General features: G+C 38.2%; 2 protein-coding genes across 2 annotated transcripts; both read right to left on the bottom strand.

The window, feature by feature from the left end:
- Positions 1-7,610: 7,610 nt before the first annotated feature.
- Positions 7,611-8,672, bottom strand: OR6N2 (olfactory receptor family 6 subfamily N member 2). Its single transcript, XM_014848411.2, has one exon. It carries the CDS (start codon positions 8,670-8,672, stop codon positions 7,719-7,721), a length of 954 nt encoding a protein of 317 aa, XP_014703897.2. The 3' UTR covers positions 7,611-7,718.
- Positions 8,673-16,339: 7,667 nt separating this feature from the next.
- Positions 16,340-20,963, bottom strand: LOC106835819 (olfactory receptor 10C1-like). The gene has a single exon (XM_070497510.1). It carries the CDS (start codon positions 20,961-20,963, stop codon positions 20,019-20,021), a length of 945 nt encoding a protein of 314 aa, XP_070353611.1. The 3' UTR covers positions 16,340-20,018.
- Between the last annotated feature and the right edge of the window lie 1,052 nt (positions 20,964-22,015).

The raw sequence follows: 22,015 nt of genomic DNA on the forward strand, positions 1-22,015 counted from the left end.
ACTTTGAAGAACAACAAAATATCATTCAAAAGAAAAACGTGAGTAACATAAATTAGGCTGGGTGTTCAGAAGTCCTCTCAAAAATAATGTCATTTGAAAGTAACACTTGAACAGAAAATAACACAGTGAGAAGGAGTGAACCAAATGAAATGTTGTGGAGAAAAAACAGTGCACACTTCCTGAAGCCATACAGATCTTAATATACTTGAAGAACTCAAAGAGTGATAATGTGGCTAAATAAGAATGAACTCATGGAGAAGAGTTGGGAGTCAGTATTGGAGAGGAAGGCAGGAAAGAATTTGGTTGAATTTTAAAAAGTATGATAAGGCTTTGGATTTTATCTTAAGTGCAATTGGGAATCTTTCATGGTATTAGAGAATGACATATCCCATTAAGGTTTAAAATATACCACTTTGAGTTTTTTGTGCAAAATATATTAGAATGGAAGAAGAGTAGGATCAAGGAGAGTGGTTAGAATATTATTGTATTGATCCAGTTGAGAGACGTTGTAGGGTAATAATGTTAAAGAAAAAAACAGATTTGAGGATGTATTTTGAGGAAGGATTGGCATATGTTAATAATGAATTAGAAGTAGGGGCAGAAGAAAAAAGTGAAATAAATTATTTGCATTTTTCTGGTCCAAGCATAAGAAACAAACACATCAAGATTTCAAGTTTGGACATTTGAAGATTTTATTTTTAACATGTTTAGTTTTAAATTCCTGGGAAACATCCAGGTAGGGTTGTTAAATAGGCACTTTGATATATAACTCTAAAGCTCAGAAGAGAATTCTGGCATGGAGATGTAAATTCAAGAGTTGTTGGCATAGGTAGGGATGATATTTAAAACCATAGGGATGACTCTGAGCATCTAGGAAGACAGTGCTACAGAACAAAGGAGACTGAGAAAGATGCATCAGAGGCATAAGAATAAAATCAAGAGATAGTGATGATATGGAAGCTAAGAGACAATTTTTTTAAAAACGTAAAAACTGGGGCCAACCTGGTGGCATAGTGCTTGGGTTAGCCTACTCCACTTTGGCAGCCCAGGGTGGGTGAGTTCAGATCCCAGGCATGGACCTACACACTGCTCATCAAGCCATGCTATGGTGGTGTCCCATATATAAAATAGAGGAAGATTGACACAGATGTTAGCTCAGGGACAATCTTCCTCATCAAAAAAAAAAAAAAAATAGAAAGAAAGAAAGAAAGAAAGAAAAAAGAAAACAAAAGAAAAAGAGTAAAACTTTTTCATATGTATCAAGAGTTCAAAAAAACAGGAAGGACGGAGGGTGGGCGGAGCAAAATGGCGGGGTGAGCTGACCCGGGATTCTCTCCCCTCCAAAATACAACAAAAGATTGGAAGAACTGAATTTCAGAGAATAAACATAATGCCAGCTCGTTAGAGACCTAGTATACCAAGAAGGTGGAGATCATAAACCTAGCTTTACACCTTCGGAGGCGCTGGAACGGTAGGAGAGAACATCGCTCCCTCCCCTAGAGTCTGCGATCCCTGTGGCGCGGGTCAGGAAGGAGCGGGGGAGGGGCCGCGCGACCGGGGGATCATCCAGGACTCCTGCTGCTGATTCAGTGGAGACCCGCTGACGGGGGGGAAAGCTTCCGTCGGCTGGGACCCTATAAAGCAAGGGCCTTGGGAGACCAGAGAACAGAACTGATCTGAACCCAGACCTGCGCGTGTGAGTAACAGCCCCTCCCCGCTAACAAAGCCAGTGGGCGCAGCCATCTTGCCCCGAAGGCGGAGAGCTAACACGCCGCTCTCGACCCCCATCTAGTGGTGACAGGCTATAACTGCAACTGAATTCTACCACCATGAGAAAAAACCGCTCCTCTACCATCCAGCAATTTATAAAAGCCCCAGACCAGAAGGAAAACAATAAAAACATAGAAGTCCTGAGGACTTGGAATTAGGTAAACTAAGTGATAATGAATTCAGAGCAGCTATAATCAAAAAACTCAATGAGGTAGAGAGAAAGATAGAGAAACAAGCCGAGTTCTGGAGTTACTTCACAAAAGAGATTGAAATCATAAAGAAGAATCAAACAGAATTACTTGAGATGAAAAACACAATAGACCAGATAAAACAGAATACGGATTCCCTGAATGCCCGTGTAGACAACCTAGAGTAGCAAATCAGCATAATTGAGGACAGACAGGCTGAATGGTGCCAGACAGAGGAAGAAAGAGAACTAAGAATTAAAAAAAATGAGGAAAATCTCCAAGAGATAATGGATTCAATGAGGAGTAAGAACATAAGGATCATAGGAATTCCCGAGAATATGGAAAAGGAAAATGGAGCAGAAAGTGTGCTTAACAAAATTATTGAAGAGAACTTCCCAAATCTAGGGATCAACGGAGAAATGTGTGTAGGGGAGGGTTTTAGATCTCCTAGATTTGTCAATGTAAAAAGACCCACCGCAAGGCACATAATAGTAAAGTTGGCACATAGGAATGATAAGGAAAGAATACTCAGGGAAGTAAGAAAAAAAAAGAGAATAACCTATAAAGGAGCCCCTATCAGACTGTCAGCGGATTTCTCTACAGAAACCCTACAAGCTAGGAGAGCATGGAGTGATATATTCAAAGCTTTAAAGGATAAAAACCTTCAGCCAAGAATACTCTATCCAGCAAGAATTTCCTTCAGATATGAGGGAGAAATTAAATCTTTTCCAGACAAACAAAACTTAAGGGAATTTGTAACTAAAAGCCCTCCATTACAAGAAATCCTCAAGAAGGCTCTCATACTTGAAAAAAGAAAAAAGGGAGAAAGGGGACACAATCCACAGACTAGGGAGACCAATGGATAGAACCAGAACAGGATAGCAAATATTCAACTATAGCATTAGGGTAAAAATAAGGAAACTACCAAAACAAGGACGATCTTAGCACTCTAACTACAAATTAATATGATGAGTTGGAATAAAAAATGAAAATAATTATTTAGGAGGGGAAGAGCAAAGGGTCTAAATCAGTATTGGTGGAGTAAGTGAGAGACCACCAGAGAATAGACTATATTATACACGAGATTCTAAATACAAACTTCAAGGTAGACACTAAAATAAAGTACAGAACAGAGTCACAAATCATAGATAAGGAAAAATCTAAGAAACCCAGCATAAGAAATTGCAGTATTAAATGGGTAGTCTAAAGCACACAGGAAAAGAAACACAGGAAAACAAGATAATGAGCGACAGATTGACAGCATTAAGTCCACATGCATCAATAATCACTCTCAATGTGAACGGATTGAACTCTCCAATAAAAAGACACAGAGTGGCAAAATGGATTAAAGAACAAGATCCAACAATTTATTGCCTCCAGGAAACACACCTCAGCCCCAAGGACAAACACAGACTCAGGGTGAAGGGGTGGAGGACAATACTTCAAGAAAATAGCAAGAAAAAAAGGCAGGTGTTGCAATTCTCATATCAGACCAAGTGGATTTCAAAATAAGACAGGTAAAGAGAGACACAGAGGGACAATATATAATGATCAAAGGGACACTTCATCAAGAAGAAATAATGCTTATAAATATCTATGCACCCAACACAGGAGCACCAAGATTCATAAAGCAACTATTAACAGACCTAAAGGAAGATGTTAAAAACAACACAATAATAGTAGGGGACCTCAACACCCCACTCACATCAATGGACAGATCATCCAGACAGAAAATCAACAAGGAAATAGTGGAGCTGAATGAAAAACTAAAACAATTGGACTTAATAGACATACATAGATCACTTCACCCTGAAGGAGCTGAATACACATTCTTCTCAAGTGCACGTGGAACGTTCTCTAGGATAGACCATATGTTGGGAAACAAGACAAGCCTCTACAAATTTAAAAAAATTGAAATAATAACAAGCATCTTCTCAGATCATAGTGCTATAAGGCTAGAAATTAATTACAAGAAAAAAGCTGAGAAAGGCACAAAGATGTGGAGACTAAACACCACACTACTGAACAAGCAATGGATCATTGAAGAAATTAAAGAAGAAATAAAAAAATACCTGGAAACAAATGAAAATGATAGCATGCCATACCAACTCATATGGGATACAGCAAAAGCTATATTAAGAGGAAAATTCATCGCAATACAGGCACATCTTAACAAACAAGAAAAATCCCAAATAAGCAACCTTAAAGCACACCTAACTGAACTAGAGAAAAAAGAACAAATGAAGCCCAAAGTCAGCAGAAGGAGAGAAATAATAAAAATCAGAGCAGAAATAAATACTATTGAAACGAAAAAGGCAGTAGAAAGGATCAATGAGACAAAGAGCTGGTTTTTGAGAAGATAAATAAAATTGACAAACCACTAGCCAGACTTACAAAGAAAAAAAGGGAGAAAGCTCAAATAAACAAAATCAGAAATGAGCGAGGAGAAATAACAACAGACTCTGCAGAAATACAACAGATTATAAGAGAATACTACAAAAAACTATATGCCAACAGAATGGATAACCTAGAGGAAATGGATAAATTCCTGGACTCCTATAATCTCCCAAAGCTCACTCAAGAAGAGGCAGACAATTTGAACAGACCAATCACAAGGAAAGAGATTGAAACAGCAATCAAAAACATCCCAAAGAATAAAAAACCAAGGACCAGATGGCTTTCCTGGGGAATTCTACCAAACTTTCAGAGAGGATTTAATACCTATCCTTTTCAAGCTATTCCAAAAAATTAGGGAAGATGGAACACTTCCTAACACATTCTATGAGGCCAACATCACGCTGATACCAAAACCTGACAAGGACACCACGAAGAAAGAGAACTACAGGCCAATATCACTGATGAACATAGATGCAAAAATTCTAAACAAAATTTTGGCAACCAGAATTCAGCAATACATCAAAAGAATCATACATCAGGATCCTGTGGGATTCATACCAGGGACACAGGGATGGTTAAACATCCGCAAATCAATCAACGTGATACACCACATCAACAAACTGAGGAGTAAAAACCACATGATCATCTCAATAGATGCAGAGAAGGCATTTGACAAGATCCAACAGCCATTTATGATAAAAACTCTGAACAAAATGGGCATAGAAGGAAACTATCTCAACATAATAAAGGCCATATACGACAAACCCATAGCCAACATCATACTCAATGGGCAAAAACTGAACCCCATCCCCCTGAAAACAGGAACAAGACAAGGATGCCCTCTATCACCACTCTTATTTAACATAGTACTGGAGGTCCTGGCCAGAGCAATCAGGCAAGAAAAAGGGATAAAAGGAATCCAAATAGGGAGGGAAGAAGTGAAACTCTCGCTTTTTGCAGACGACATGATCTTATATATAGAAAACCCCAAAGAATCCATTGGAAAACTGTTAGAAGTAATCAACAACTACAGCAAAGTTGCAGGGTATAAAATCAATTTGCATAAATCAGTAGCATTTCTATACTCTAGTAATGAACCAACAGAAAAAGAACTCAAGACTACAATACCATTCACAATCGCAACAAAAAGAATAAAATACCTTGGGGTAAATTTAACTAAGGAAGTGAAGGACCTATATAATGAAAATTACAAGGCCTTTCTGAGAGAATTGGATGACGATATAAGGAGATGGAAAGACATTCCATGTACATGGATTGGAAGAATAAACATAGTTAAAATGTCCATTCTACCTAAAGCAATCTACAGATTCAACGCCATCCCAATCAGAATCCCAATGACATTCTTTACAGAATTAGAACAAAGAATCCTAAAATTCATATGGGGCAACAAAAGACCCCGAATTGCTAAAGCAATCCTGAGAAAAAAGAACAAAACGGGAGGCATCACAATCCCTGACTTCAAAACATACTACAAAGCTACAGTAATCAAAACAGCATGGTACTGGTACAAAAACAGGTGCACAGATCAATGGAACAGAATTGAAAGCCCAGAAATAAAACCACACATCTATGGACAGCTTATCTTTGACAAAGGAGCTGAGGGCATACAATGGAGAAAAGAAATTCTTTTCAACAAATGGTGCCGGGAAAACTGGAAAGCCACATGTAAAAGAATGAAAATTGACCATCCTTTTTCACCATTCACCAAAATAAACTCAAAATGGATTAAAGACCTAAAGGTGAGACCTGAAACCATAAGGCTTCTGGAAGAAAACGTAGGCAGTACACTCTTTGACATCAGTATTAAAAGGATCTTTTCGGACACCATGCCTTCTCAGAGAAGGGAAACAATAGAAAGAATAAACAAATGGGACTTCATCAGATTAAAGAGCTTCTTCAAGGCAAATGAAAACAGGATTGAAACAAAAAAACAACCCACTAACTGGGAAAAAATATTTGCAAGTCATATATCTGACAAAGGCTTAATATCCTTAATGTATAAAGAACTCTCACAACTCAATCAGAAAACATCAAACAACCCAATCAAAAAATGGGCTGGAGACATGAACAGACATTTCTCCAAAGAAGATATACTGATGGCCAAAAGGCACATGAAAAGATGCTCATCATCGCTGATCATCAGGGAAATGCAAATCAAAACTACACTAAGATATCACCTTACACCCATTAGAATGACAAAAATATCTAAAACTAATAGCAACAAATGTTGGAGAGGTTGCGGAGAAAAAGGAACCCTCATACACTGCTGGTGGGAATGCAAACTGGTGCAGCCACTATGGAAAACAGTATGGAGATTCCTCAAAAAACTAAAAATAGAACTACCATACGATCCAGCCATCCCACTACTGGGTATTTATCCAAAGAGCCTGAAGTCAGCAATCCCAAAAGTCCTGTGCACCCCAATGTTTGTAGCAGCACTGTTTACAATAGTCAAGACGTGGAAGCAACCTAAGTGCCCATCAACAGACGAATGGATAAAGAAGATGTGGTACATATATACAATGGAATACTACTCAGCTGCAAAACAGAACAAAATCATTCCATTTGCAATAACATGGATGGTCCTTGAGAGAATTATGTTAAGTGAAATAAGCCAGCAAGATAAAGATAATCTGTGTATGATTCCACTCATATGAGGAATTTAAAACTATGGACCAAGAACAGTTAAGTGGATACCAGGGGAAAGGTGGGGTGGGGGATGGGCACAAAGGGTGAAGTGGTGCACCTACAACATGACTGACAAACATTAATGTACAATTGAAATTTCACAAGATTGTAACCTATCAATAACTCAATAAAAAAAGGAAAAAAAATAATAAAAATAAAAAAATAAAAAAACTGAAAAAAAAAACAGGAAGGACAAGAAAAGTCTATTGTATTTGGCAGCATCAAGGTCATTTGTCACCTTTGCAAAATATTTATCAAAAGGTCTGAGCTAAAGCCAAGTTGGAATGGGTGACTAGGAAGCAAAAAAGAGAAGATAGATCGTGTCATTAATCATGTTGAGAAGTTTAATTGTAAAAAGGAGTGGAGAGAAATAGACCTCTTGCTGTGACCAAGGAAATGTATATGCTTGTTTCTAAGAATGGCAATACTAAAGTATTCTTAAATGTTGAAAGCACTTATCAAGTAAAAAGTGGAAAGCATAAATATGTAGGAAATAGAAGAAAAACATAATGAAATAAAGTCTTTGAGAAGATAAGAGGAGATGGGATCCATAGCATGTGTGGTGATAGAAGAAGATTATTCAAGGTCAGGACAAAGGTACCTAGAGCTTTTATGAGATCAACATTGAAGTGGAAGAAGGACCTTGGTAGAAAGTCATTGGTGAATGGGACTAGCTCTGCCCTGTTTTTGGAAGATGGTCCTCTTGATGGCCTTAATGAGTTCCTGGTTACGAAGACTGTAGATAACTGGGTTGACCAGTGGTGTTAGTACAGAGTAGACTACAGCAAGTGTCCGATCAAGGGTCAGTGAATAGCTCTCCTTTAGTCGCACATACATGAAGGTGATGCTCCCAAAGAAAATGAGGACCACAATGAGACGTGAGGCACAAGTAGAAAAGGCCTTCTTTCTTCCTACTGATGTTTTTATCTTCAGTACAGCCACAATGATTCTTCCATAAGAAATCATAACAAAGAGGAAGGTGACAAGGATGATAAAGGCATTGATGGCAAAGTCCACCAGGACATTAGTGGATGTGTCCTTGCAGGCCAGGCTCAGCAGAGGTGGAAAGTCGCAGAAGATGTGCTGGATTTCATTGTAGCCACAGAAGGGGAGCTGGGAGACCAGGATGACTTCAGAAATGGGACACAGGAAGCCACAAACCCAACAACCAGCAGCCAGCCTGCCACAGAGTGTTGGGGTCATAATTGCAGGGTAGTGGAGGGGCCGGCAAATGGCCAGGTATCGGTCATAGGCCATGGCTGTAAGAAGGTAGCATTCAGAGGCCCCTAGGGAGTGGAAGAAGTAGGTCTGAAGGAGGCATCCTGCAAAAGAAATGGTCTTCTTCTCACTGAGAAGATTAGCTAGCATCTTGGGGGTGGTGGCAGCTGTGTACCACAGCTCCAAGAAGGAGAGAAGACTGACAAAGTGGTACATGGGTATGTGCAGGGCCGCATCCAGCCGTATGACTAAGAAGATGAGCAGGTTACCACAGATAGTGAACAGGTATGCCAACAATAACAGGACAAAAAGCCAGCCTCTGACATGTCCCACTTTGGGGAAGCCAAGGAGTACAAATTCAGCTAGACTGGAACGGTTGTGTTGCTCCATGGGAGGCTGAGATGGGGAAAGAAAGGAGAAAAAACTGGATTGAGATGACTGCCAAATCCAACTCAAAACTTTATTTCTCTCTGTTCTTTTTAAATTATTATTTAATGGCAGCACTTTATTACTATTACTGCTACTACTATTAACACTATTCTAAAAATAATAATAGCTAACTCTTGTTAGTACTCACTATGTATCAAATATTTTTACAAATGTTTTTCATTCAATATCTTACTTTTCACACATCCAATGAGATTCATACCATTGTGATACCTATTTTACAGATGAGAAAATTCAGGAACAGAGAGAATGAAGAGATTATGAAACTTTTCTATTTCATGTACATACCACGTCACAGAAACAGAATTTGAATTTATGCACTCGAATTCCATGCTGTTTATCTCTATACTATATGGACTTCCACAAACATTTTATCCCCCCCCCCACCCCGGGTCATAGTTTTTCCTTCGGTCAAGTCTAAAAAAGGTAAATTTTTATATGAGATTAATGCAGTGGCAAGTCTTATTGTTCAGTTCACTTCTATAAACAATTATCAAATTCACATGTGTTAGGCATAAGGAAAACAATTCAACTAGGTGCAGTCTCTGCCACAGAATGCTTACGACCTCTTAGGGAAGCAGACATCAGTCAGTCATCTCAACACAGCCTGTGAAGTACAGAACACTACAGAGGGTAAGGAAGGGTCACGTCTCTCAGACTGAAATGACTGAGAAAGGCTTCTTGGAGAAGCAAGTACTTGAGCTGAACCTTCTGGGAAGAATGAGTTAGTGAGATAAAAGAAGAAAAGAAACATTTCAGACAGAAAGCACACGTGCAGGTGCTGAGCAGGAAGCAGCCTGAGTTAGGGAAATGTACGATCCCCTGTATGGTAAGGCAACTAGTGAGCTCACCTAATGATTTAGGACCTCAGCCCAAAAGCTGTGGGGAGCCACTGGAGAATGCTAGACAGACGAATGACATGATCAGATGCAGATTTTTAAAACATCACTGATATTTAACTACTCTAACCTCAAACTCAGAAACGAAGGTGTGAATTTGCCTTGCAAGTGTTGCTGATGGAAAGATGAGTGGGACGGTTAACACATCTGGTGAGAGAACGCAGACTGAAAAACAAACATGATGAAGTGGCAATAAGCATAAATCCTGCATTTTCAGAAAACTAGTTATATCAATATAGACGAGGAATACATAGCTGGCTTGGTAAAATTTTATACAAAAAAAAAGTACTGACTTTCTAATTGTTCTCAAGCAAAATGGAAAATAGATGCGAAAAGAAAAGAAACCACCACAACAAGGAAACATAAACAATGTGACTTTAAATGCATAAAAATGGTAGACAGTGTCAGTCACATCAGACCCCATAGACCGCACTGCATTTGGAGAGGGCTGTCCAAATTCTAGCCTCCATACTCACAAACTGCAATCTCTTGCTTATTTTTGTAATACTAACCCTTGCCATAATGGCTGTCACATTAAAGATAGTCAATAAAAACTAATTGTTAAATCAAACTAATTAATTTAACAATTAATTTAATAATTAGTTGACCCCTAATGCTTTCCCTTCAACTTATACTACTCAAATCCAAATATTCCTCCCAAACCCAAATGCCCTGCCGTGGAAAGAAACTTCTGGATTTGATTTTTTAAAATGCTAAACTGATTCAAAGCAACTAGCGTTTAAGGCACTCTTCTTTAATCTTTTCTATTCTAAAGGGATTGTACATTCACCTCTCTAATTACAGGAGACAAATATGTTACCACAGAAATCTTTGCTTCATTACATTTCTGGCACCTTTGCCCCTCTTAACCATTTTCTTCTGGATTACCCCTCTTTCTCTTCTCTCCATCTGGCAACTCCTTCTCATCCTTCAAAATTAGGTCAAAAGTCAGCTCTTCAGTGAAACCTTACACTGAAGAACTTACTCCCCCAGAAAAAGTTTCTTGTTTCTTTTTCTACATCTTCCTAACATAGCATCCAGTTAGCATACTGTATTTCCCAGAAATTGATAAGATCTTTGACAGTAAATGTAGTACTTCATTAATTATTTTATATCCCCCTACTAATGCCTAGAACAATGAGCATAGAATTGTAAACTCAATTAATGTTTCTTGAATGTACTTGAATTTTTCTGTAGCATGACTTTGTTCTGTTTTTGAGTTGAAGCTAACTAGATTCCTCCCGTTGTCCTTTTGACATTTCAAGCTCAATAAATCTAAATGAACTTAGCGTCTCAAGGTTTGTCGTGCCCCCATTTCCCTAATCCTGTTGAAGAACTCATCATAGCTCCCACCCACTCAGAGAAATTAAATTCAGGATCATATTTTGTGTGTAGGTAACCGTTATTGACGATGTTTCATCTTTCTACAAATGAGCTTTTCTGAAGCCAGCTGTATGTGTAGGTTGAGTAAGATCTTGCAAACATGGAATTATTTCAGACACACTCTGAAGACCTCCGGACCTTAAATTCTTACATTATCAGATGTCCTTAACCCTCAATTAGAGACCCTGTATATAGTCCTCTCTAGGTGAAGTCTTTTCAAATACAGCTGCTCCTGAGATGATATGATACCTCATTAAATCTTCTTAGTCACAGCTCCTACATCATGAATGACTTTTTCAGAAACCTTTACTTTCTGCCATCCATGCAAGCACATAGCCAGTCTGTGGCAGCACACAGGGCAACTGACTGTCTCTCAACATCAAGCGTTATCCAATCTCTTGTTTGTAGAGTAAATTATTAAGTATCATGGGGAGGAAGGTAGACCAGATGGCTCTTAAAGTCTCTTTCAATCTGATACTCTATGATTCCCAAAATTGGACTTTCCAAGTCCCAGTTATTTAAGACATTTTTCTACTAAACCAATTCTCTGATTTCAAAATATTATCTGTTTTTGAAACCTTTATTATAGATCCCACCTTTCAGATCCCAAATCACTAAAGCTAGCGTAGCTCCCAGATCACCTACCAGCCGCTGAGCATCATTCAGTATCTGCTTCTGTCTTGCCTGGCTCGGATATATGTGGGAGATCAAGACTGGATCTAGGAGTCTTTCTTCCTCTTCAGTGAGTCCTATCACCCTGGGACAGGGTCCCCAGAGCTAACCTTGACTATTTCAGGCCATGAGGGGCACAGGCAAGGGAGAGAGCTCCAGCCCCAGAGGCAGATGAGACTCAGGCTCAGGCTAGGCCACTGGGAGGGAACTTGGGTAGAAGTGAAGTCTGCCTTCCACCAGCTGGTCTCAGAGAGGCTTTTCCCCAAGTCCTTGCCATCTCATTATCACTTCTTCTACACCCACCCCTCTCCCCATCTCCAGTGTCTTCTTAACTCAGACTCTTGGACTCCGGCTCTGAAAACATGACCCCAACCCTCCCATAACTCCACCCCTAAACACACATACTCTTACATTTCCATGTCTCACCTCTCAAGTCAAAAGAGACTTTGCATTTCCCCTCGTATTTTCAACCAATTACTTTTCCTAATCATGTGCCTGATCCAATCCAAGATTATTCTTCGAGAAGCCTCTCTGATAGGAGTTGCCTGTTCTGAAAAAAAGCGTGGGTTTTGGAGCCCCAGAAAACTTTATTTGAATCCTGGCTTCAATAAAATACACATTTACTGAGCCCTTGCTAGGTAACACATATCGTTCTAAGCAGAATACGTGTATAAACTAATATTATCCTCACAATTACTCTATGAGATTGGTACAATTGTTATTCTTGTTTGACATTTGAGGAAACTGAGGCACAGAGAGTTTAACAATGTGCCTAAGGTCACACAGTTGGTAGGTGCCCATAGATTATGAACCAAAGCACTCTAACCCCAGAACCTGTGCTCATCTCTTTAAGCTCCACTGCTTCCAGAAGCACTGATAGTGGTTGAAGGAACATAACCAAGGTCACATAGCCACAAACAGTGCCTATCTCCAGGCCTTTACTCCTGACCACCACTCATTACCTATATGCCTTTAGGCAGTCATTTATCTCTTTGAATCTGTACTTTCTCATGTTTAAATGTTGTGTTGTGAGGGTTAAGTGAGATGAAATACAGAAAATAACTATATTCGTTCTAAAATGTGTCTACATATAATCCTGCAGGTGTAGAGTAGATGTTTGTTAAACTCCATATAACTCTGTTACCACATCTAAGTTGCTTAACGTCTCACGGCCTTGTTTTCTTCACCCTTAAAAAGGGTGTATTTGGATTGTTTTGAGAGTCAAACAACATGGCGATGCTTCGAGCCAAAGGACAGGAACACACCTATAGCTTAACAAAATTGAGCTGATCTTTTTGCTGCAATGAGAGAGATCACACATCCTGTGGACAGTGAGGTGTTTCAGTAGGCGGTGTTAGAAAGAAACTATTACAGGATGTGGGCTCATGTTATGTGATTTGGGGGAGACTTCAAGGAGCAGGGCTTGGTCTGGATTGGATTCTGTCAGTTACTGGAGATAATTCTATCATTGGTATCTTAATTCACTTTATCTAGAAGGTAGATTAAACTTGTAATTGATATAGAAGCAGCAGCAAAAGCCAGCCTATTAGGAAAGAAGGAAGCTATAATTGAAAGGAAACTGTAAAGTCATCACTGGGACCTCAAAGTTTGTTTAGAAACTCTTTTATAAATCTCTTGATCATTGTTAATAAGAGAAGCATAAGAATACAATTATATAAGCCCCTGGAATCTAGACAGCTGTGCCTAGTAAGCAAAGCGAACGAAGCAAAATTCTTAGATAAGATTAATGTTAACTCTGTCTGCCAGTCTACCATAAGCACAGACCACACCTGTTTTCTTTCTGTGAATTCAGGATGAAAAATGAGGACTGTACTGTTGTTAATTTTCATTATGCACATAAAACATAAACCTTCATGCTTATCATAAGATATAAAACCATTTAGTAGATTTCAGGATGTCATAGAGCATGTCCAGTAGGAAAGATTAAGAATGGCTCGTAACTTGTGTTTGTGGTTAATCATTTTGGATATATCTGAATTTGGTATTTCCACACCAAAAAAAAACAAAAAACAAAAAGTTCAGCCTTTGTTTCCAAGGGAAAAATTTATAAGAATTCAGAACAGCTTTTAAATTCCAAACTGATAATCATATTTACTTTCTCCTGCCCTTCTGTTCAAGCTTGTAGGAATCGGAACAAAAAGGAAAACTTCTTTTGGCAATTTTCAAGCTACACATGATGTGGAGGTTTTTATAAACTGTGACAGGTGCCCTCTAACCTCCTGTTCAGGATTCCAAATTCTGAATATTTTTCAGCTTCTCGTATGGGTTTAATCCACTCTCACATGGCCCATTTTAATTCTTTTTCTAAAACGCCGTTAGTGAAAAGCTTCACATTCAAAACAGGTCTGTATTGAACAAACCAAAGTTTAAATTATAATTTCTTCTAATATTTTCATCTTCATAGGCCACTGAGTATAACTAAATTAGTTTATAAATTGAAATCATTTGATCTCTGGTAGAAACCTCCATCACCACAGTACACTACCTTTTCTCTTCTTTTTTCTCTTGAAGTCAGGACTATTCTTGACCTTGGGAAAAACTGTCAAATTCCATAACGCCACTTTTAGAATTTTGTATGAGATTTTATTTTATCAATAGGTCAATTTAGGGAGAAGAAATATTTTTTCTATTATTCATTTCCCTCCCCATGAATGTGTTCTATCTCATCATTTATATAAGTGTTATATAATGACTTTAAATACCAATTTATAAGAATTTCCAGAAAAAGTATTGAACATCTTTTGTTAAATACTTTATATATATTTTGTTGATGTTATAAATTCTATCTCATTAATTACATGATATAACTGTTGCTATTATACAATAACGCAATTAGCTTTTTTTTCTTTGAATTATATAAAAAGCTGGTCAACCTTCCATATTAATTTTAATAATTTATCTGTGGTTATCTATGATTCAGCATAAATAAGAAAGTCATCTACAAATAATTACAGGGTTTTTTCCAATATTTATACTTTTAATTTCTTTACTCTTTTTGCTTATTTGCTGCAATAGTCAGTACCTCCAAACAATGTTGAACAGAAGTTATATTAGCCATTAATCTTGTTTTGTTCATGATCTTAAAGGAAATGCTTTTCATACTTCACTATCAGTTCTACTGCATGATTTTAAAGAGCTGCCCTTTATCAGGATAAGGAAGTTTTTTTGTATTTGTAGTTTTACCGCTGTTGTTTCTTATTTTTTTAATTATGAATAGTTATTGAATGCTTTTTTCCCTGCATCAAAAGAGATAATTATCATGTTTTTCCTCTTTTAATCTGTTAATATGATAAATTATATTATTCACTTTTCAAATGTTAAATGTCTTGCATTCCTGAGATAAGCCAAATTCAATCATAATCACTTGATATAGATTATTAAGTTTGGTTTAGGAGTGTTCGGAGGGAGAATTTTGTATTAATGTTAATGAGTGAGGTGGGCCTCTAAATCCTTCATACACTGATTTGATTCATTTTGAAATCAGAAAGTGCATTGTTGGGCTGTATGTCCAGTGTTTCTGTTCTCTGAAGAGGTTGTGTAAAAGTGGGGAATTATATTTTTCTTTAATATTTGGTAGAACTCACTTGTTAATCAATCCGGGTCCAAAGTTTCTTTCTAGTGGTATTTTTAAATTTTAATTCAATATCATTAAGATTTTTTACTGATTCTGAAGTTGATATTGGTAATTTTCAGTTTCCTGGAAATAAATCCAGCTAATTAAGCTTTTAGTTATTGACATGTGTTGTTAATAGTATCATCTATTATCGTTTTAAGCTTTGCTGAACTTGTAGTTATATCACTTTTTCATTCCTAATATTTCTTATTTTTACCCCTCTCTCCCTTTGATTCTTTATTAGTCTCGTCAGGCGTATAATTATTTTATTTTTTTCCCCTAGAACCAACCTTTTAATCTACATGTTCTCTTTGTTTTATATTTATTTTTATTGTATTAATTTCTTTTTCTGTATTTATCCTTTTCTGCCTCCTACTTTCTTAGTAATATACTTAGTAAGTATATTACTTAGTAATTGTTAGTATTATTAGTAAGTATATTACTTACTTAATACTACTTTCCTCATAATATAATTTCTGTAAGTCCCCAACTTGGATGTTTCCTTGACTAATTTTACACTTTTCTTCTTTTGTATTGTAATCATTTAAGGCTATGAATTTCTCTATGATAAGCACTTTAGCTTTATTCCAAGAGTTTTGAAATTATGGTTTTTAAAATTGTTCAGGAATAAATGTTTCTTACTTTCCTTTGAAAGTTTTTCTTATATCTATAAGTTGTTTGGAAGTGAGTTTTTTTTGTTGTTTTTTGGCAAAGAAGATTGGCCCTGAGCTAACGTCTGTGCAAATCTTCCTCCATTTTGTATGCAGGATGACACCACAGCATGGACCGATGAGCAGTATGTTGGTCCATGCCTGGGGTCCAAACCTGTGGACCCCAGGCTGCCGAAGCAGAGTGTGTGAACTTACTCACTATGCCAATGGGCCAGCCCCCTAGAGTTGTTTTTTAAATATGAAACACATGGACATTTTAAATTTATCACTTAGTTATTTACTACAAATTTAATTATAACATGATTTAGAAACAGTCTACAGTATAACATTAATTCTCAGCTGTGTTGAAGCTTATTTTATTTTAGTTCATTTTCAGCTTATTGACATGCAATTGACAAATAGAAATTTTATGTATTTAAGGTGTACAACTTGATGTTTTGATATACTTGTACATTGCAAAATGACCACCACAATCAAGCTAACTAAAATATCTGTCACCTCCCATAGTTACCATTTTCTTTCTTTGCTTTTATTTATTTATTTTTGTGGTAGGAATGCTTAGGGTCTACCCTCTTAGCAAATAAAAGGAAAAAAGCGTACAAAACAGTATCATTAAGTGTAGTCACCATGCTGTACATTAGATCTCCAGAACAAAAGCTACAAAATTTCAGTAAGCCTTATTTTATAACCTAGCATTTGTTTAATTCCACATGTGCGTGAAGTTGATCTGTACTCTATATGCCTTCAGTGGGTGGGTCTTGTTAATTATTCTCTTTAAATTTTTTATATACTCACTTAGGATTTATCCACCTGGTATATTATTTACTCAGGGGAGGGTATTCAAATATCTTACTATCATAGTGGGTGTGTTATTTTTCCTCATGGTTCTCCCATCTGATTACCAGGAAGCCCTGAAAGCCACAGACCTCCTCCACGGAGACAATCCCCTTCCACTCCAGAGTAGAGAGCAGAACACACAAACTGGGCAGGCTGGCTCCCAAGGAGAGGAGCCGAGGAAAGGACTGGTCTACACATGCCCCGTTCCTCTTCCAATCTCACCAATCAGATCAGTGCTTCTGAGACTTGAACTTGCTTCAGGTCAGCTTGAGGCTTGTTAAAACACAAATTGCTAGATCCCACCCTCAAAGTTTCTAATTTAGAAGGTCCCAGATGCACATTCTCATTAAGATAAAATTCCTTATCCACAGTTAAGGTTTACCTGAGCACATTCCAGGTGATTTGTTGAAGCTCATTTATCCCACCACTAATCAACGTCCCTGTATTTGGAGACGGTTCAAAATGGTTTAGTGACTTGTTCTCTGAATTAAAGAACTGAAGAAATTGCCTATAATTTCTTATATTTAGAACTTTATGACTGTAGAGAACAAAATACCTTTCCAATAATGCTTCTGTAGGCTCGTATAAATTATGTTTAAAAGGATTTTCTCCAGCTAGCCTACATTTAAGTGAAAAATTATATGTGGCCTGATTCAAGGGTTCATACAGGTTCTGAAAAACCCACAGCTGGCATGAATGGGAGGGAGGGTAAAGATTCAGTCAGCAGAATCAGATCTTCTGTTTTTAAAATATTGTTCTTTCCTCTCACTCAGTAGAGCTAAAATTTTTGAACTGAATTCTTTACCCTACTAACTGACTTTTGAAAGACACTTATCCATTTTCCCACTGTGGGAAATTTAATGAGAAAATAGATACAAGATATTCAAGCATAAATGGTTTGTTTGCATAAGAGATTATGGAATTAAGCAAGAGCATGGAATGGTTCTATGAAGTAGAGAGTCCATTCCTACTCCAGAAAGGAAAATAGAGATGGCAGGAGGCCTAGAGCAAAAAGGCTGACCAGAGAAAGCCTTGTAAAAATCCATGGCAGGCCATGTTCTCTATGAGTAGGAGAGTTACTCTGTGGGAGAGATAGGCTCCCAGAAGACGTCTATCACTCACCAAATTTTCATTCCCACCCACTTCTCCTGCTGCATGGTGCTCAGTGCCACAGACATTCTGCTTCAGGTAAGAAGGCAACTTAGAGGCCAAATGGTGTAGTGACATAATGGGAAGGGTTAGAAAACTTTGGCTATCCCATTTCCAGCCTATTTCTAAATTCCCATGCAACCTTGGTTAAGTTATTTCCCACATCTTCACTTCAGTTTTATCTTCTGTAAAGACAGATGGGTTTTTGCCAGATGCCTAACTCAGGAGTTCAGTGATTCAATGCCTAGCTGCAAATGGTGTTTGCTCAAAGTAAGGCTTCAAACATTGAATGTTGACTTAACCTGAGACTTGAACCTAGTCTTATTGTCTTACCAGTATGAGCCCATCTCTCCTACTCCCATCAACTTCTCACAACAAAAGAAAAATTGCTTTGACTTGGGAAAGGAAAGAATCACAGGTTCGATTTCTGCTATTGTTGCTGTTTTTCTCTACCCACAGAATTAGTCTTCATAGTTTAATAATATTAAAATGGGTTTCCCTTTACTTATGACCTACCATAGTTCAGAGCAGAGAGTGTAGTCCAAATCTGGGCTGGATGGTCAGGGAAAATTGACTTGAGGCTGAGGCTACATTGTCATACAAAAAAGCAAAGTCAAGTGGGACAGCCCATCCACATTAAATAAGTTGGGATTCCAGAACATTTCATTATTCTAGTCAGGATTCCTGAATTGAGAGGAAAGCCAATGTTACTGTATGTCACCCCACATACATTTTCCTTCTGGTAAAATAAGTTAAAATAAACACCTAGTCATCTTTGCACTAGAAATAAAATATTTCAACATCTTTAGGCAAAAACATGAAACCCAAAACTCATTTACCCTATCATTAAAAGTGAAGTGTTGCCCAGAAGATTTACTTTAAAAATGAGTTTTCTTTTTGTATTTTCAGTAAAGCTGTAACCGGGTTATCCTGAGACAAAGAATCTTCTAGGAGGATCCTACAATTCCATGGCGTGGTATGAAGAGAACTTTCAGAGAAGTAATAACTGAATGCCTAGGGTACTAGGATTCCAAGGTCTGAGTCTTGGGGAAAATGTCAGAATAAACTTCTGTGAAACTTAGTTTTGTTTTTCTCATTCCCTTTCTGCCAATGTAGGCACTCCTTCCCTCCACTTTTCATGACATTCTACCACCACAGGTATACATAGAGCAAAGTAGAAAAGTTGGTTTCTTGACATTAGTCAATATGCTGTTGCTAACTTGATATTAAGTCAATGTGTGTGTGTGTGTGTGTGTGTGCGTGTGTAAGAGAGAGGAGATAACTGACTCTTCTAAACAAAACTTTGAAAACAAAAATTGTGCCTCCTTTTTCTATCTCCTCTTGGTTCCTAGAGCTAGTTTTGCACTCAAAGGCCTTTATTAATGATATTGTGTGGTTGACTGATGATTTCAAATTCTAACTGCAGGGTATATTTCCATAACTCACTTTTAATGATCAACACATCCAGCACCCTGATCTCTAAACCCCTGATCTTCTTCATTAGAGAGTAAATTCTCAGCTTTAGCTTCAAACACTCTTTTATTGCAGGATCACCCAGGAACACTGAACTCAACGTTCCCATGAGCTCTCCTTTCATAACTTACTGATCTATATCTGAACATGTACCCAAGAAGTTCCTTTATTTATTTATTTTTTTGCTAACCTTATTTACTATTTTCTCAGTTCTTCTCCAGGAACCCTATCTTAAACACAATCCCACAGTCAGCTTTGGTTCTTACAAACTCTTTCAAACACAGTTCTATCTCTCTCTAAGTCTACCTAAAAGTTTACACTTGCATCCTTATTTTTTGGCTATTTTTTTACTTATGTATCCTTTCACCCATATTAGATAGGTATGGGTTTAGAGGACATATTTCTTCTCCCTTTACAAATATCCCGATTTGTCACAATCCAAGACTCAGTCCACTTTAGTTGGTCTATGAAGTGTGTTTGACAAATTATTTGACAGATTATTAGATTAGTTGATTGACTAATCAACTAAATCTTACATTTACCAAATGAATGCCTATGACTCTACAGATCCTCAGGGTCCCTTCAACATGGCCCTAATCCTCTGACTGACCCTCCTGACAGCCTCCTTCACTTCTTTATTACGAAGAGTATAAATAATTGGGTTGAGAAAAGGGGTAAGAAAAGAATACACCAAGGCAATAAGCTTGTCTGTGCCCTCAGGTCGATTCCCAGCTGGCCCCACATAGACAATGAAGGCAGATCCAAAGAATAGTGTTACTACAGTTATGTGGGAGGAACAGGTGGAAAAGGCCTTGGCACGGCTGGCAGCTGAGGGCAGCTTCAGCACGGCTCTCAGGATACCCCCATAGAGTCCTAAAATGAGCACAAGATTGCATGCATTGATCATACCAATCACTACAATATGGACTTGAGCACGCCAGCTTGTGTCCACACACGCCGATCGCATTAGTGGGGCCAGGTCACAAAAGTAATGGGCCACCTCTTTTGAACAGAAGGGCAAAGTGACTGTGAGGCTGGCTGGCACAAGTGCAGCTGAGAAGCCAGCCACCCAAGTGGTCCCTGCTAGCCATAACTGTACCTTTCTGCTCATGAGTGCATGGTAGTGGAGAGGGTGACAGATGGCGAAGTAGCGGTCCAACGCCATGACACCCAACAGATAACACTCAGTCATGCCCAAGGAATGGAAGACATATAACTGGATGAAGCACACAGCTGATGAGATGGGTGAATGTCCATGGAGCAAGGTATGCAGCAGTGTGGGCACTGTGGTGCTGACATACCAGAGTTCCAAGAAGGAGAGGACACTGATAAAGAAGTACATGGGTGTGGATAGTCCAGAATCTGCTTGAATGAGGACAATGACGAACAAGTTCCCTGCCATAGTGAGGAGATAGATACACAGGGTCCCCGAAAATGCAAGAAGTCGCAGAGTTCCAGTGGCAGTGAAACCAACAAGGATGAAACTCTGGATCCACGTGTGGTTGACATGATCCATGATTCCTAGGAATGAAAGGTAGAGACAGAAAGTTAACTACTTCAAGATTCTTCTTGAGAAATTTCCCCAGAGCCAGAAGTATAGAACATATGCACCTAAAAATATCTTACACATTATCAAACCAACTTCCCTCACTTTCCAAAAGAGGAACTGAAGACCAGAAAGCAGAAGTTATTTGTATAATATCACAGTCTGCTGATGACAAAGTCAGAGTGGAGTCCACGTTTCCTGCTTCACAGCCCAGCACTTTTCCAGTTGTATAGAATGTGACACCAGAGTCTCAGGCCCGAGGATTTTCTCCCACGTGCCCCACTGGGCAACAGAAGAGATAGGAAAATTTTCACACTCATCTTCTTACAGTTAAAATGAAATTTCCTACAATTCTTTAAAGCATCCACCTGTACCATACACCCTACATCCAACAATCAGTTGTACTAAACTGTGGGAAAGGAGACATATACTTTCTAAAATGTGATTGCTAAGTCTCCTTTGTGGAACCTCTCTAGAATTCAAGAATGTTCTCAGTAAGGGCTGTAGGAGGAAAAGATGGGAGAAAAAAGAAGTGTAAATACTGGTGCATTTTAAGGAAGGACTCCCAAAGGGAATTATGTACCAGAATGTCTTTAGGGGTTGTGTGTGAATTGATGAAGTCAGGACCCTATGATGTCAGTCTAAAGGGCTGTAGAACAAGACAAAACACATTCTCTTTGGGAATTGGCTTTCTAAACTTGCTCTACCACTAACTCAAAATGACGTTGAACCTGGCAATTTCTCCTTTCCTTACCACAACCTTCTCTTCTCTAAACTGAAGAAATTTAAATAGATGCCTCATAAAGTTACACACAGCCCTGGTAGTCTGCGATTCTCTAAAGCCCCTGAAAAATGTCTTTGGGGTGATGGTGGAGATAGATGATGTACACTAATGTCCTAAGAGTTTTCTTCCCACACATGTAATAGGCCTCACCTATGAAAGATCAAAGCCCATTCCTAGTCCTCTCTTCAGCTTCTTTCATCTCTGCTTCACCATCCCTGTCTATTACCTGACTGTTTTG

This window comes from Equus asinus, chromosome 25, assembly GCF_041296235.1.
Source record: "Equus asinus isolate D_3611 breed Donkey chromosome 25, EquAss-T2T_v2, whole genome shotgun sequence".
Lineage (NCBI taxonomy): Eukaryota > Metazoa > Chordata > Mammalia > Perissodactyla > Equidae > Equus > Equus asinus.

Bases quoted from the DNA above. Each gene is read 5' to 3' on its own strand.
- OR6N2 (XM_014848411.2), bottom strand. From the start codon at position 8,672: ATGGAGCAACACAACCGTTCCAGTCTAGCTGAATTTGTACTCCTTGGC.
- LOC106835819 (XM_070497510.1), bottom strand. From the start codon at position 20,963: ATGGATCATGTCAACCACACGTGGATCCAGAGTTTCATCCTTGTTGGT.